Source organism: Sardina pilchardus, chromosome 4, assembly GCF_963854185.1.
Source record: "Sardina pilchardus chromosome 4, fSarPil1.1, whole genome shotgun sequence".
NCBI classification, from domain to species: Eukaryota; Metazoa; Chordata; class Actinopteri; order Clupeiformes; family Clupeidae; genus Sardina; species Sardina pilchardus.
Genome location: NC_084997.1, coordinates 24,437,385 through 24,454,519, shown reverse-complemented (window position 1 = coordinate 24,454,519; position 17,135 = coordinate 24,437,385). Strand labels below are relative to the sequence as shown.

The 17,135-nt window shown below is 39.5% G+C and overlaps 1 protein-coding gene across 11 annotated transcripts in view; it reads left to right on the top strand.

The window, feature by feature from the left end:
• LOC134078662 (uncharacterized) overlaps positions 1 to 17,082 on the top strand; it is a 37,924-nt gene extending 20,842 nt beyond the window's left edge. For 6 of the 11 annotated variants that reach the window (XM_062534764.1, XM_062534759.1, XM_062534758.1 and 3 more), the window contains 9 exons: positions 6,046 to 6,084; positions 6,194 to 6,241; positions 9,890 to 9,928; positions 10,656 to 10,703; positions 13,537 to 13,584; positions 13,685 to 13,880; positions 15,389 to 15,481; positions 15,578 to 15,661; positions 16,386 to 17,082. In XM_062534764.1, the coding sequence (XP_062390748.1) occupies positions 6,046 to 6,084; positions 6,194 to 6,241; positions 9,890 to 9,928; positions 10,656 to 10,703; positions 13,537 to 13,584; positions 13,685 to 13,880; positions 15,389 to 15,481; positions 15,578 to 15,661; positions 16,386 to 16,652 (862 nt within the window). In that variant the 3' untranslated portion in view covers positions 16,653 to 17,082. Of the gene's footprint in view, positions 1 to 6,045; positions 6,085 to 6,193; positions 6,242 to 9,889; positions 9,929 to 10,655; positions 10,704 to 13,536; positions 13,585 to 13,684; positions 13,881 to 15,388; positions 15,482 to 15,577; positions 15,662 to 16,372 lie in introns of all 11 variants that reach the window. The other 5 variants (XM_062534763.1, XM_062534761.1, XM_062534766.1 and 2 more) reach the window with 4 other exon arrangements.
• The last annotated feature ends 53 nt before the right edge of the window (positions 17,083 to 17,135 follow it).

The window sequence follows — 17,135 nt, the reverse complement described above, 5'->3', positions numbered from 1 at the left end:
TCATCCGCGATAGGAACTGATTTGACCAGGCTACTTTATTATATCGTAACATAGGGATTGTGGTAATACTAATAGTTTACTATTGTTGGTTTACATGTGGCTGTGGTCCTGTTTGTTTGTTATGTCGGAGAAATTACAAAAATCAAAGTAAAACTGCTCAAATGTGTTCAACAATCAGTATTTACTGATATGTGCATAATTTGACGCTATTGCCATCATGTGACGTCATAATATGCAAATTAGATGAGTAAATTTACTCCCTTTATAAACTTTAGTTCATACTCAATGATTTTCACATTTACAGTAGGACTTTATCTCTGACCACTTTCAAGCCATGGCCTTTTGAATTTCTTATGCAAAAATCCCAAAAAACCCGGGCGGTTAGAGGGTTAAAACAATTTGAGTTATTGATTTTTGCACATCACGTATTCTGAAACACTTCTTCTAGACGGTTTACTGAAATCATGTCGTATAAGCACTAAAATGATCTTGAGGGGTTGCTCAAGAGGAATTGCGAATTTTCAAAGTATATTGAAATGGCGAAGGTTTGAATTATGGCATCTATCTTATTAAGAAACAGGAAGTTGGTGTTATAGGGAGAAAAAAGGATATAAATTGGATGTGATTTCGCAGCTACATGTGGAATTGCTTCTGCTAGTCAGAGACAGAGCTCTGGCCTAAGGTGTGGCTTCGGGACTCTATAGTGTCACCTAGCAGCATGTTATCTGTTGTGGTTGACACAAACATTCACGAAAATTAACCAAATTTGGTGGACTTGTGTGTTATTGCTATCGCTAGTCAGAGACAGAGCTTTGGCTTAGGCCAGGGGTTTCCAAACTTTCCCATGACAGGGCCCCCCAAATACCACTAGTTTGTGGCCAAGGCCCACCTTTTGCATAATGTTGCATTGAACCCAGCAACGATACGGCAAGTGTAGAAATAAGAAAATAAAATAGGTCTATTTAGGTGACAATCTATTTATTTTATAGGCTTTGCAATAATAACACTTAGGGATATAATGGTTTTACACAGTTATAGTGACCAAAATGATCAAGGTTTTCGGTATTATCGCAGTATTTTTTTAAAAATATGTGTTCATATGTTAAAAAAAGCACTGATAGGCCTACACAAGCTGAAATAGTTTTTAAAAAGTGTGACAGTCTTTATTACATTACAAAAATATAGGCAAACCCTTATTGCCTTATGCGGCAGTGGGATACAGATCAAGCTCAGCAGTTACATATAGCCTTTCCTATTTTGTTAACATTTTGAGTATTTTAGGATCTGCATAATATTACTAGCTAAAAATATTCAAATGAATTTGAATACTTTGAATACTTCACATTGATTACACTTGTCTTTAATGATATCACAGGGTGGTGTGTAAGTCTAGTTGAGTGCCTGTCCCTCTAAAAAGTATGTGAAGGTAATTAAGTTTCATTCGGTTTAGTCACGCATAGTTAAAGGATATATGTTTTCATTACATAACATGAATGTTAAAAAAACTAACAAGGTAAAGAAAATATTTCTGGTGTCATAGAAAAGATAAGTGTCTTGCAATGTATAATTCTATGATTTACAGTAGGTAGGTTACCTTAGCATGGCATTGTGTGTTGTCCCGTTCACTTTTTCCTTGGACATGTTTAATTGGCTAGGTGCTTAACTTACTCTACCATGACTTTGAGTGTGGTATATCTGTTATGTATCCAATGAGTGACAACCAGTGCTCAAAATAAAACGTTACGGTATTCTCCTGATAACGTTAGTGGAATGAATTTACAGTTTTTGTCCGTTGCTTGAACACATTTTGCAAAACTTCGCTCACTGTGCCAAAACTCTACACACAAGTAAACATAACACAACACTAGAAAATATGCCTTTCACATCTATGTCAAATTGAAACTCTACTATCAGTACCTAAACTCTGTTATCAAAACCTAACAATCCCTTGTCAAAATATAACTCTGGTGACAAAATGAAACACACTTGCATCATATGCATACACTTTCAGATGAGGAGGAACGCACTAGTCTACTTTATGCAAAACATATTTGCTTGAATACCTTTTGCAAAACTTTGCTCATTGTGCCAAAACTCTAAACACACGTAAAAATAACACAACACTGGGAAATATACCATTCACATCACCATTTCCAATGGCAAAACTGAGGGCTTTTTGTAGATGGCTGATTGGTGTTCAGTTTTGCAAGTAAGTGCGTTCAGGTGTGTATGAGAGTTTGCAATTATTTTGTATTTTGGATATATGTGTTTAATAAATGGTACTCTGAGATTTCATTTTTGAACGAAGTGTCGTATGTATGACACAGAGAGTAGTATGCAGGATCAAGTGTGTTGCATAAAGGAGTAATATGTTGCCAAATTGCAACTAGAGTGCAAAGCAGCACTTTTGTTTAAGGTATAGGTACATGTGTTTGAGATATGGCAACAAAACTTCAAGTTTGTGTTACTCTAGTCTAAGCATGGGTCTATAGTGTTCAAGCATCGGGCAAAAACTGTAATATAAATGTACATAAAAAGACGCAGAGTGGCTATATGACAGCCACAGCGCACGTTTGCGGTGAAAATGTTCCGCCTTTTAAAAGGTAGCCTAATCCTAAGCCTAAATCCATCAAATTAGACCACAGAATCAGTAGGGTACCAGTTTTGCTTCATAGTATTACAGTAGTAGCCTACAAGGCCTATGTCAAAAGCAGGCTCGGATGAAGCTGGAAGGAATTTAACACACGGTTTCCAGACCATGGTTATCAACCACAATAATAATGATATTTGAAATGAACACGGTAATCAACATTTTTATCATGGTTTACGTTACACCGGTAATCGTTACATCCCTAAAAAGTAGGGCCACCTAGCGCATTGTCTGTTGTGGTTGATACATTCACGAAAATTAACCACATTCGGTGGGCATGTGTGTTATTGCTACCGCTAGCAAAGATCATTAAGGGGCGGAGCAAGATACTTCATGAGAAGCCACTTCCTGGAACCCGAATTGCAAGAGGGGGGGTCAAAATCCCCCTTTATGCAGAGCAGAGGCAGCAACTGTTCCATAGATCAGAATTTCAAGTATATGCTAAGATCTTCGTTCTCTAGAGTTTGGAATGTGAATTTTGGGCACGGTTTCATGACCCTCAACCCCTTCTGACCACTTCAGGTAGCATTTTTGAACATTCCAGTCTAGAGAAAATCGACTTTATATCAGGTGTGCCCCTCTTGTTTATTCTGCTGATGTTGGCCGGTTGCTATGTACGCTCTACTTTGACAACACATTAGCCAGCCAGCTGAACCAAATCCTGATTTGTGCTAACGTCGATCAGATGGCGCTGGGGTAACTTAATGAGAGCAGCGACATATTTCCATTATTCCATTGCTGTTTTTATTCAATTCCTTGAAAATGTACATGCTTTGTGTGTGTTACTTTCCATATTAGAATGAATAAATGTAGAAGGCTTGAAAGAGCAGCAAGATTATTTTGCAACATCATCAAGCAACTGATAGCAATTGCATTGATGATTGAGTGCTTGATTTTATACACCTGTGGAAAGGGACCTGATGAAACCCATGAATACGTCTGACACGCAATGACACGCCTCTTTATGCAGAGGAAGTGATCCCCGTTTTGCGCCCATAGACAACTATGACGACGTGTCTTGCTCCGCCTTAAGGATATTTGCCGCTAGACAGGGATAGAGCACTGGCCTAGGGTGTGGCGTAGGGACTCTATAGCGCCACCTAGCATGTTGTCTATTATGGTTGACACATACATTCACGAAAATTAACCAAATTTAGTAGGCTTGTGTGTTATTGCTACCATTAGTCGAAGACAGAGCTCTGGCCTAGGGTGTGGCTTAGGGAATCTAAAGGGCCACCTAGCGCATTGTCTGTTGTGGTTGAGACATACATTCATGAAAATTAACCAAATTTGGCGGGCTTGTGTGTTATTGCTACCGCTAATCAGAGACAGAGCTCTGGCCTAGGGTGTGGTTTAGGGAATCTATAGTGCCACCTAGTGCATTGTCTGTTGTGGTTGACACGTACATTCACGAAAATGAACCAAATTTGGTGGGCATGTGTGTTATTGCTATAGCTATTCAGAGACAGCGCTTTGGCCAAAGGTGTCTAAGGGACTGTATAGCGCCACCTAGCGCATTGTCTGTTGTGGTTGACACATACATTCATGAAAATCAACCAAATTTGGTGGGCTTGTGCATTATTGCTATCGATAGTCAGAGACAGAGCTCTGGCCTAGGGTGTGGCTTAGGGACTCTATAGCGCCACCTAGCGTGTTGTCTGTTGTGGTTGACACATACATTCACGAAAATTAACCGAATTTGGTGGGCACGTGTGTTGCTCATGCACATGCCCACCAACACGCACATGTTGCTTTGTTCAATTTCAAAATGTCACACGTCCGCACCGCAGGTGCTCGGGCCCGCCATTGCCGCTTGCGGCTATCTTTATCTAGCCTGGCACGCCCTCCCAGTGACGTAACGCCTTCAGGCTTTTGCTGTCGCTGGTCTGGTCAACTGCTCATCGGGAAGGATTTCTGAGTTCCCGAAATCTGCGGAACTGCCCCCTTTGGTCGAGAACCAATCAACTTTGAGCAGCTCCAACGGCCCTGGGTAGAGGCGTGTTCAAGGCAGAGGAAAGAGTGTTGTTATTGGTTTAAACTCGGCAAACCACTTTCTGACATCGACCAGTAGCAAATCCAGGCACTTAAAGGAGTCGGGTCAACCAGTGCTTGGAGAAACCGTGTTAGCACAGGCTGTTGGTCAGACTAAAGTCTCGCAGAGCCTTTGAAAGTCGATGGTAATCAGGCTAATATTTATCATTGTTATCCTATGTAGGCTACTACATATGATGATCATTAATGAATTAATGTATTGATTAAAGGAACATTTGCCATGTTTATGTAAAAAAAGAGCTTTATTAAAACAAAGACAAGATTTGTCCACACAACAGCTCAGGAGAAGCCCAAAATCCCGGCTACAGCTCCGTCAACTGAGGGTTTGCCGTCTCAGAGCTGCGACTGAGAACAACGGAGTCCGTTTGTCCATTTCTTTTACTGTCTGTGAGTCTTACAGGCCGCTGAAAAACAAGTAAATGAGTGGTATACATACAAATTAAACGTAAGTCACAGTAACATTAAAGGGATATTCCACTATTTGGGGAATTAAGTTAATTTTCCACCTTCCCTCAACCAAAACAATTGATATTGACCTTTTTCCCGTTCATCCACCCATTCTGTGAGTCTGGCGATACAACTTTTAGCTCCAGCCTAGCATGGATCATTGAATAAGTTTAGACCATTAGCATCTCACCTGCTAGAATCGAGCTGAAAAGGGACTTAGATTTCCGGCAATTTTCCCATTTAAAACTTGTCTCTTCTCAAGTTGGAAAGTGCAATAAGACAAACTGAAAATGAAACCTGGTGATTTTCCAGGCTGATTTGATATGGAACTACACTCTCATTCTGGCGTAATAATCTAGGAAAGTTGCAAACGTACTATGGACACAGTGATATCTATGTTGCATGATTTAGGAAAGTAGGATGTATTGCAACATCGAAGCAAGTCAAATTTGTAGTTTATTATGTCTCATTCCATTGAACTACAGATCCGATCTGGTAAACTTAGGCTAGGCTACATAGTGCGGTTATAGCCGATAGAGGGCCGCGAAGCGAATGCAGAAGTGCCGTTCACCCTGTTACGAGTTGATGAACCACTGAAAAGATTTTGGAAACATCATTTTAAGGTACAAAAACTCTTTAGTGTTGCTTTAATGCCATGTTTCCATATAGTTAGAACCTCATTCAAAATTATTAAATTATTCATGAATTAGCCTATAAATGTGGAAAGTTGTAAAAAGAAAATTTGAAAAATTCATTTGTATCACCTTTCTGCCATAGCCCTTTTCATCTTGCGTACCCCTAAGCAGCTCACATACCACCGTTTGGGAATTCCTGCTCTACACAGTGACAATAAAATGTAATCTAATGTAATCTAATCTAATCTAATCTAATTGTAGAAGAGCATGTGAAGATATTAAGATCAACCACAAGAAAAGGTATAGTAGGCTACGCTATCTTGTTCGTGTTGGAAAAGAGATACAGTGTCATTTGCAGCTGAATTCTATTGCTATATCACAAAATCAATAACTTTTACAATACTGACAGAGAAGAAGAAATGGAAGCCCATTACAAAGATGAAGTTTGCAAAGCAAAGTAAGTAATCATACTTAATACAGTGTTTCATTCAATGCATTTTCTAGCCTGGTATCACCTGTTTTAGTTTGTTTTCTCACTTAGAGTCTGGCCAACCTATTGTATAAGACTATTTGCTCAGACACCTGGATGGTGGACCAATCAGTGGCGGCAGTAGTATATGAAAGTAGTGATGGCAAAAATCATGGCAAGATTTTAGATTAGAAATAGATTTTCAGGGCCCCAGCCGTGGCGCAACTGGCTGGGGCACCTGCACCGCACGCCGGCGACCCGGGTTCGATTCCCGCCCCGTGGTCCTTTCCGGATCCCACCCCGACTCTCTCACCCATTCGCTTCCTGTCTCTCTCTACTGTCCTGTCAAAATTAAAGGCATAAAAGCCCAAAAAATATACTTTAAAAAAAAGAAATAGATTTTCAGTTTGAGAAAGAACATTTGTAAAGTTCATACATCAAAAGTAAAAACATTCGATAACACTTAATAACTACACACAATTCATCATTTATTAAGCATTTGTTACCTTTGATCATCATTTGTAAAGTATTACCCCTATGTTAAATAAATTGAGGACTGTATATGCCTTGCATATACAGTTACAAATGAGCAAACATTTACAAATGAGTTATAAAGGTTACATTTGCATTTATTCATTTAGCAGACAAATTCATCCAAAGAGACTTACTGAGCATTCAGACAAGACCGTCAAAAGCGTCAAAAAAGCGCCGGAAATCATTCATTTTCTATGGGGAGTCGGCGTTACCAGCGTCAAAAGTGTTCTGGGCGTGAGTGTGGCTTCATGAGCTTCACGGGTGTCAAAAAAAAGTTGAGCCTCAGTTAACTTTATGGTAATGAGCTATGACACGGTTTGGCGTCAACTAATCAGAATGTCAAACTCGCAGGATTGCTGCTTGTGGTTTGTTCGAATGTTTCACGTCATGGCTTTGACGCTTTCGGTGCCGAACTGGGTTGAGCGTCGAGCTATGAGCTTCACCAGCGACTTTGAGGCTTTTGACAGCCTTGGTCTGAATGCACAGTTACACTATCAATGAAATGAACCCCCAACTCTTTAGCTTACTGCATGCTAGCCCTGCGCTTTATCCATTACCTCTGACCAATGCTATAGAGATTGAGAACGTGACGTAAAACGCAACGCATTTTGGGAATCGGTGGCCCAAAAGTAGTTTTACTAACGTGCAGGAACAACAAAATGCAGCTGTCGAAATGCTGTTTACCTGCTGTGTTATAAAATTCAATAGAGTAACATGAAGGATATCTTTTATCGTTTTCCAGCGTGGAAAAATAATAGTACACGCCATGTTTAAGAGGAAGCGCAAAATTATGTTCTGTTTTTCACACTATTTTTTCACACTTAGTTAGGGTGACCAGATTTGAGTTTGCAAAAAAGAGGACACTTCGGCGGGGCGGGGCGGGGCGGGGCAGGGCGGGGGGGGGGGGGGGTTTGGGTCACATAGGCTATGCACCTATGAACACATGCATTCATACAATTGTTACAACATACATGGTGATATATGATAATGAGCTTTATTGGCTGGCCCAACACTAACAGAAAAACACTGCCTCAAAAGGCTATTTTGTAGTTGAAAGTTTTAAATGTGCAAAAATTATACATTTGTAGGCTATACAATGTAAAGTATAGTCACAACAATCGTAAAACAAAATTAACACAAAATAAAACCTAATTGCACAAAATGAGACATTTTTAAAGTTGAAAAGTTGTCCAATGGCTGATTCTTTTCAGTCCTCCTAAACTGCCTGCTTTGCATTGATCTCGACCGAGACGAAAACATGGAAATTACGTTTCAATTTGTCAGTGAACTTGCACTTGCGTTTCGGCATGGCTGAAGATGCTGGATAGTTTTGCGCGTTGACAGTGGTAAACAAGGAAGTGTGCGCTGATGAGGTGAATAACCAATTAAATGTTTAGGCCGAGAATATCGACCAATGACGGTAGCTCTAAGGTCAGGCTCTACACTTCAACTCAATGCAAAGCGAACTGTAGGGGGAGGGCGTGATTAGCCTACTATGTGAATGAAAGTGAGAGCAATGCAAATTCGGTGAAAACACGTTAGGCTACAATAACAAAATCCCGGACGATTCTGAAATTCCGCCCGGACACATTTTTAGGTTTCAAAAAGAGGACATGTCCGGGCAAAAGAGGACGTCTGGTCACCCTAACTTAGTTTTCATTATTATCATGCCAGATCATAGACCCAGAACACTAGTTTACATGGGCTGGCATCAGGCGAGCCAAACATACCCATAATTCTTTGTGTTTTGATGACGTTGGTCACATGTCTTAGCGATCTCTATTGTAGTCATAAATTCAGAAATATAAAATAGATACGCATGTTTACAATTTATAATTGTGTGTAGCCATGATTTACAGATAAGAGTTAATGTAGGAATTATGCTTTAAAATGACAAAAGACAAAATAAAACGTGGTGCATTTCTAAGCAGGTAAGAGGGATAACTATATTGTGTGGCGCAGTAATATCTTCACTCTTGCAATTTCAGTTTCACTTTGGAGTGAGAATATTACTGCGCAGAGTCTAAGTGCTCCCAATGTTATTCCGCCACACAATATAGTTATCTCTTTTGCCTGCTTAGAAATGCACCACGTTTTATTTTGTCTCACCATACTTGGTCGTGTGGCTACTCGTGTAACTGTATTTTAAAAGGGAAAACATGGAGGTGTTTGGTCGCTTCTAACTTTATCTCTGTTTGGATCCTGATGAATGCATTGGGCTAGCTAAATGCTATCAAAGTTGCGCCGCGCGCCAGAACCAGTGAGTGCATGCATTGAAATGTGAGAGGTATGTATCAACTCGTCTTAATTAAGGGAATAACATAGTTTAATATGAAAAAAACGGTGAAGTGTTCCTTTAACAAATTCCTAATAGATGATGAATTGTGTAGTTATTATAAAGTGTTTCCAAAACATTACTTCTAGGATGACAGTTTCCTTACTGTTAGCATGGCTTATTATCAGCTCACAAAGCTAGTGATGAAGTAAGAAGTAAAGTTAGGAACTGAGCAAAAACAAATGTTATAGTCTGACCAGTCAAATTTCTTTGTCAGCTGCTCAATCACTTTCAGCTACCTCAAGACAGCAGTTGGCCAACAATAAGCTAGTAGTGGAGTGGAGTACACTACAAAGTAAGTTAGACATATCTAGGTTATCTATAGGCATACCGAGGCTACAAAAAGCAGTTATGTGATATATTTATAAAAACAAGGCTTTCAATAAAACAAACACACAACTGCAGTATGTACAAAGCAAGATTTGCCCACACAACATGGGTAGCTCAGGAGAAGAAGCCCAAAATCCCGGCTACAGCTCCGTCAACTGAGGGTTTGCCGCCTCAGAGCTGCGACTGAGAACAACGGAGTCCGTTTGTCCATTTCTTTTACTGTCTGTGAGTCTTACAGGCCGCCGAAAAACAAGTAAATGATTGTAGCCTAGCCTAAATTTACCAGATACCATAGTGCGGTTATAGCCAATAGAGGGCCGCGAAGCGAATGCAGAAGTGCTGTTCACCCTGTTACGAGTTGATGAACCACTGAAAGGATCAGCTTGCATACAGTTTGGGAATAAAATGGAATCTAATCTAATCCAATCTAATTGTAGAAGAACATGTGAAGATATTAAGATCAACCACAAGAAAAGGTACAGTAGGCTACACTATCTTGTTTGTGTTTGAAAAGAGACACAATGGCTGTGTCCGAAACGGGCTAAAATGCTGCCTTCTAAGATATCTTACAGGGGAGCGAGGCATCGTGTCACGTCCGAAACAAAAACGTTGCCTTCTAAGATACCTTCGTTTTGCCCAGTTTTGATGGCAGCATAGATGTATCCTTCATGTTGCCTTCAACGTCCAAAAGTTCTATTTAACTATGATGTCAGTGAACGGTAAAATGCTTCCATTCACCTCATATTTAGCTTGCAAAAATCACGATAAGTCTGTTTACACGTCTAAAGCATGTTATACTTCAAGTTTCGACTCCTCTCCTACACAACACCATCCCCGGGGTCTTAACAAGTGAACCGTGTTGGCTGGTCGGGTTTATAAAGCATTTCCAGAAATTGTCCGGTCATTACACATCAGTGGCAAATAATTTGCAATGACTAGCATGCTAATAGCGATTTACGCTAACGCACTTAAAGCACAGCTGTCGGTAACATAGCAACGGCGTTCTATGTTGATATCTTGCTAGACTGTCCGAAACAGAGTTTTTAGCTGCTACCTTGTTGCCTTCCACGGCAACTCACTCGCAAGGCAGTGAAGGCAGCGTGGCAGAAGGCAGCTGCGTTCCGTTTCGGACATAGCCAATGTCATTTGCAGCTAAATTCTAATGTTATATCATAAAATCAATAACTTTTCCAAAACTTACAGAGAAGAAGAAATGGAAGCTCATTACAGAGATGAACTTCGCAAAGCAGAGTAAGTAATCCTACTTAATACAGTGTTTTATTTTACGTTAGCTCAGATCTGTGCACGTTCTCGATGTTGGGATGATGTTGACCAATAGTGAAACGTGGAGATGCACCCCACAGAGCAAGCAATGTCTATGGACGTCCAAAAAACAGTGGTCTGTCCAGGCTGTGATCTGGACGTCTATTTTACAGTCAAAATGAGTTGATAAATGACACTGGGACAATAGTCCAGCCTGACCCGGTTCAGGACGTCTATAGACAACCAACATTAGTTGCAAATAATCGTTCTGCGAGGTCATAATCTGGACGTCTATTTGACAGCCAGAATCAGTTAATAAATGACATTGGGACAATAGTGCAGCCTGACCCCACTCGGGACGTCTATAGACAGCCAAAATTAGTTGCAAATAGACGTTCTGCCATTCTGGCTACTCTGAGGACGTCTTCTGGATGTCTAATTAAGTCTTTCAGACGTCTTCAAGCGACGCCTATATCACACCCAGAACAACACCAGGAAATACTGTACGTCTTAAAAACGTTCATTCTGGCTAGTCTGAAGACGTCTTCTGGAGTTTGGTGACCACATCTTTTCCTGACATATTTTGGACCAGTTTTTGCTCAGTGGGACAAGACTGCCTATAAAACAATTACTTCCGTATTTCCGTGCAACATACCTCACTAGCCCACTAATCGAGCTTCAAAGTATACCACTGGACACACTTCGGGCTCTATTATCAGGATCAACTGGGCATTGTCGCAAGTCACTCGCGCTAGTTTCTTTGGGGGCGGTCCTAGCGCAAAAGGCTATAATGACAGCTTGAAAAGTGAACATTGCGCTCAGCGCAAAGTGAAAAGGGGTTGTCTTAATTTAGTTAATTAGTCGTGGGTGTCTTTTGGGCGTAGCATGCTATAAACCAATTAGATTTCACACTCTCATTCCCTTTAAAAGCCTGGCGCATTGTTCAATGGTCTGTTGGTATTATCATGGCGGAGTTACATGGGCGTCTACTCCAGAAGAGACCGACTTGCTCGTGCGTGAGGCATGGGCGGCGCGTAATGGAGGCTTGGGAAGGCTTCCTTTTATGCTGGGAAATTGTGAAAATAATGTACATGATGTGTGAATATTATTTTCTAACACGGATAGTTCCAGTCCTTGATGATGATTGGCTGAATCGCGTTCGATGCTGTTATAAAATCCAACACAAACATACACCTTGACCGCATTTCGTTAATGCACTACCACAACTTGCACAAAAGTTAAAGTGGCTGCGTGTCGATGTTGCATGGCAACCATTCCTATGGAAGAAATATTTATTGGCGGAAGAATGATTATCTATGAATACGTCGACGTATAGTTACCGTTTTAGAAAAGCAATAAGCCACTCAAGTCCGTAGTTTAGGCTACACTGATTTTAGAACAGCTAAGGGGGGTTTTAGGCACTTGCCTACGGTCTCTCGGGGGGCTTCTGACTTAAATAAATTATTTCAGAATGAATGCAGCAGCCGCAGCAGTAGCCAGAGACCAGTCCTCACTATTGATCATTATCATTATTACATTTCCCTTGTGTGTGTGTGTGTGTATTGACACCAAATTGGCATGCCATACCGTACCCACCCAATATGCACAGCATCCCATTAGCTGCCTGCCATCAGGCTATTTACAATCTTCTATTTTAAGAAAAAGTCAGTCAACACGTTATCAAAATTAACTTAATGCGCTATAGAGCCATATCCACGCGCACACATTTCGTCTGAACAGGAGAGATTACGGACGCAGGCGCGCAACTAGGCTACGTGTTAATTTCTTTTACTCCGCTATCAGCACACAATGTGAAGCTAATTCACTAACTCAATAGCCTACTCATCATGGACATCGCAAGTTCTTTAAACAAACAAAACAGAAAGGATGGAGGCAGCTAGAGAAGTTATTCCAGATGAGCAATAACAAGGTAGACAGTTGCCAGAACAATACAGCTGTTTAATGCCTGACGTTAAAGGTATGCTAGAACAAAACTAACTGAAGGTAACTTAGCCATAGGGCTGTGTAATGTTGTCTAAATGAGCAGGTCACTGTTAGACGTTATTGTTGTATTATTGCATGTGGATGTTGTTATGCTATGCTACTTTTTGCTGACCAATACACGAACCTAAAACCGAGAAACGGACAAATATTATTTAATTATATTCGGGCTGCGCGCGCTCCTGCTGATGAAAGAAGTGCGCACTGTGCACTCTTCCATATCCCCAAGCCTCATGTGCTCATATAATAGCCTTTCAGCTATGCGCGAGTGATTTCCGACTAGGTTTTTCCTGGTCAGTGGCGCACTTACTTTCTTCATCCATATATTAGCGACTGGCGAGCTTTGCGCCGGACCACACCTCTTCTCTTCACTGACACGCCCGTTAGGGCGCAATATCATCTCCCATTTAGAGAACGTACATTTGCGCTGGACAAATGAAGGATGCGCTCGCAGAGAATAGTAATTAAAGGTTGCGCCAGTCGCGAAAGCTCATTGCCCGGTTGGCATGATAGGGCCCTTCATGTTTTGACCAAAGCACCCACATTGTGCCACAAGTTCAGTTGATATTTAGACAATGTGCACGCCAATTAGGGAGCTGCATTAGTCACCACAAGATGTGAGGCTACATGTGAGATAGTGCTAAGAGATTTGATTGCAAAATACTTCATGATGAATAATCATATGTAATATAATGTGATTTGACCTGATCTTTTGTGATGTCAATCTTGATACAGATTGTATCTTGGATAGAGAGAGATTATTTTTATAGAACATTTTGTCAGATCTAGCCCCCAGTCTAAAGACAGCACTTTTTTTTAGTGAAGAATGTGACAAAATGAAAATGAAATATGAAAATCTCCACAAGCGGTAAGTATATCATCATCATATTCAGAATTTAGCATTTTTACCATGTTTTTACAATAAAGTTTTAGTTTATAGCATTCCTTTAAATTCTTATCCCTCTCAGAGTGACTACAGAGATATCAAAAGATTTTGGACGCAGGGGAAATGCATTTGAGGATCTCTCAGACCCTTGCAATGAAACCAGGCTTAGAGAAATGTATGATGAACTGCGCATAAAGAATTTGCCAACTTTGACAAGGACAATGAAGTCAATGACTGCACAAAAAAAAACAAATGCTGGTTTTGCCGAAAGCTGGAAGGTACTTTTGTTTTCACTTTCGTTAGTTTTGTTTTTGTTTGAGTTTGTTCAACTGTGATTGTATTCTATCTTATTAAGTGTTATGATATATTTTGAATGTGTTTGAAGTGATGAATATTTCATGTTTTCACGAGCATATCATTGCACATGTGAATCTCTTACATATAAATGTTTATCATATAGCTTCAATCTCTACTTGTTTTAGTTATTGTGAAGAATAATGTGCCATTAAAGGAACACTTCACCGTTTTTTCATATTAAACTGTTATTCCCTTAATTAAGACGAGTTGATACATACCTCTCACATTTCAATGCGTGCACTCACTGGCTCTGGCGCGCGGCACAACTTTAATAGCATTTAGCTATCCCAATGCATTCATTAGGATCCAAAAGGAGATGAAGTTAGAAGCGACCAAACACCTCCATGTTTTCCCTACACACAAGTTACACAAGTAGTCACACAACCAAGTATGGTGAGAGAAAATAAAACGTGGTGCATTTCTAAGCAGGCAAAAGGGATAACTATATTGTGTGGCGGAATAACATTGGGAGCGCATAATAGCGCAGTAATATCCTCACTCCAACGTGAAACTGAAAGTGCAAGAGTGAGGATATTACTGCCCCGCACAATATAGTTATCCCTCTTACCTGCTTACAAATCCACCACGTTTTATTTTGTCTCACCATACTTGGTCGTGTGACTACTCGTGTAACTGTATTTTAATTGGGAAAACATGTGGAGGTGTTTGGTCACTTCTAACTTTATCTCTGTTTGGATGCTAATGATTGCATTGGGCTAGCTAAGTGCTATCAAAGTTGCGCCGTGCACCAGAGCCAGTGAGTGCACGCATTGAAACGTGAGAGGTATGTATCAACTTGTCTTAATTAAGGGAATAACATAGTTATTGTATGAGAGTAAAGTGGACTTAAATGACTTTTTTTTATTATAATTCAGTATAAACACAGCTATTAAAAAAACGATTTTCAAAGGTCAAAGTTCAAAGGTAAAAAAACACACTATAAATGTATCGAGCTAAGACTTTTGAAGTTTACGGTGTTGGCTCTGTATAAGTAAAAAGAACATTAAAAATGTTATGTAGTTTTACTACAAATTAGAAAAAAGTCTGACTAAATGGGTCACTTAGTGAGTGTCTCTTTCCAATGCAATTTAAGTTGAATGGGCCTGCTGCAGGTGAGAGGACTGAAATCCTAGGATTTTGTTTTATTGTTTTTACAAAGTGCCATTGATACATTCTCTTTTAAAACATATATATATTTGGAAACTAGTTGATTAAAGGTTTCTAATGGTGTCACTTATATGTTTCTAGGTTAAGAGAATAACATAGTATAATGTGAAAAAACGGTGAAGTGTTCTTTTAATAGCTTACATATTAGTGAGTATTGATTATATGACTATTTAAATACATTGTCTTAGAAACTGAAATTGTACACAAATTGTAATTCTACATTTATGTAAATGTGTTGTTAAATGTGTATGCTGTTTTTTAGAATCTGTTTGAACAAGCAAGGCATAACATGAAAGTTCAGACAGATTGTTTGAAAGATATCTTCATTGCTGATGAGCAACAAAAAAATGAGAAGGTGGCGTTTAATTCCAGCTATATTCCAGTATTTCAGTATATTCCAGTGTTTATTTCAATTCAGTTATTCACAGATTTGAAATCTTGTGTGTTTCAGATATTGCAAAACCTGGCATCAGCTACCCATAGACTTAAAGAAGTATTTCACCACAGAAGTGACACATACTATGAAAATATTGTGGTAAGTCAAGCATGTTCTGAGATATAACGGACAGAAATAATATATTTTGCCCTTTGTTTTAGGGACATCTTGATGTAAGCTGTCATGATAAAAATTCTAAGAATATTTTTAGTTAGCAATTGACACTTGAATGCCGCATTGTTTTTGGAAGTTATGTCCGGAGTGCCGGCAATCTAGATCATTTTTGACTATTCTTGTAGAGCCACAGCGTATTCTATGTTATAGTTATGGACACATACTATGGCTCCTTTGAAAGGTGAGACTCTGAGCTCTCAGTGGGTGAAAACCGTTTATCTACATGTCTCCATGCCTGAGAAATCCCAAGATAAACAGTGGCCGGTTTTCATCAAAATCCCTGTTTTTTTTCTGTAAAAGGATATATCTGGATGTCAAACGGAAGTCAAATGACTGGCTGTATGTGGGAGCGCAAAACTCGAATTGTTTTTTTTTTTAAACTTAGAATAACATTGTCACATTTGATATAGCAACACGGGACTTTCGATGGAACATAAACTCTCAATAGGGTGAACATGACAACTATTCTGACACACTATGAGCTCATGCTACAGGTTTCAGACAGTTTTTGCAGTAGTCACATTATTATGACTGCCACACTAAGTTAATCTTACCAGAATTTCATTTTTTCCCTCAGAAATTTGTGTGAACGATTCCCTGTGTACCTGTAAGTGCTGTATGCCACTAATTCTACAGTTTAATTTTACAGAGACCAATGTGTCAGGGGAAGGAGACTGCAGACATGCTTAATCTGTCAGCTAAATACTACAAGTTGATGTGTTTGATGCACCTGCATAATCCCCCCATGGAGCCTGACTGGCAGAAGGCAGAAGGACCACAACTAGGGATTGAAGAAAGGTTGTTTCCACCAATTAAAATGCTCTTGCCAGTTTCACTGAGGGTTGAGGAGGGGAAAAAAACGCCCCAACCCAGTGGTTGGTTTGCTGATGATACTGTCCGGATGGACACAATGTAATAAATGCATAGTATTCTCAGAAATCCAGTATACTAAAAATGTATTCATTTTTTTTTTTACTATTTTAATCAATGATGATGCCTCTCTGCGCTTCCTGAGTGTGCATATTGGTGTATTTTTAACATTAAAATTTAATGTGAGTGACTCAATGGTGTGCAAAAACAGCTTAAATCATGTTTTGTTTCCTTAATACACTGACTCATGCTTACTTGTCATATTGTCATCTTAATTTTGTCTTCCCTACATACCCCTGTATTCCTTACATATCCTGAAAATGAACACTTTCTTGTATTCTAAATACCCCCTTGTATTACACAAATTAATTAATTATTTAATGCTCTTGTATTCTGTATACCAGTAAAAGTGATTATGTGCTTGCATTCCTTGTACAATTATTCCTTGTACATTACTCTTCCAGTAAAGTGTAACTGAAAAAAATCACTTGCAGTTTAATATTTATTTATGTTAAGTTATAGCCTATTA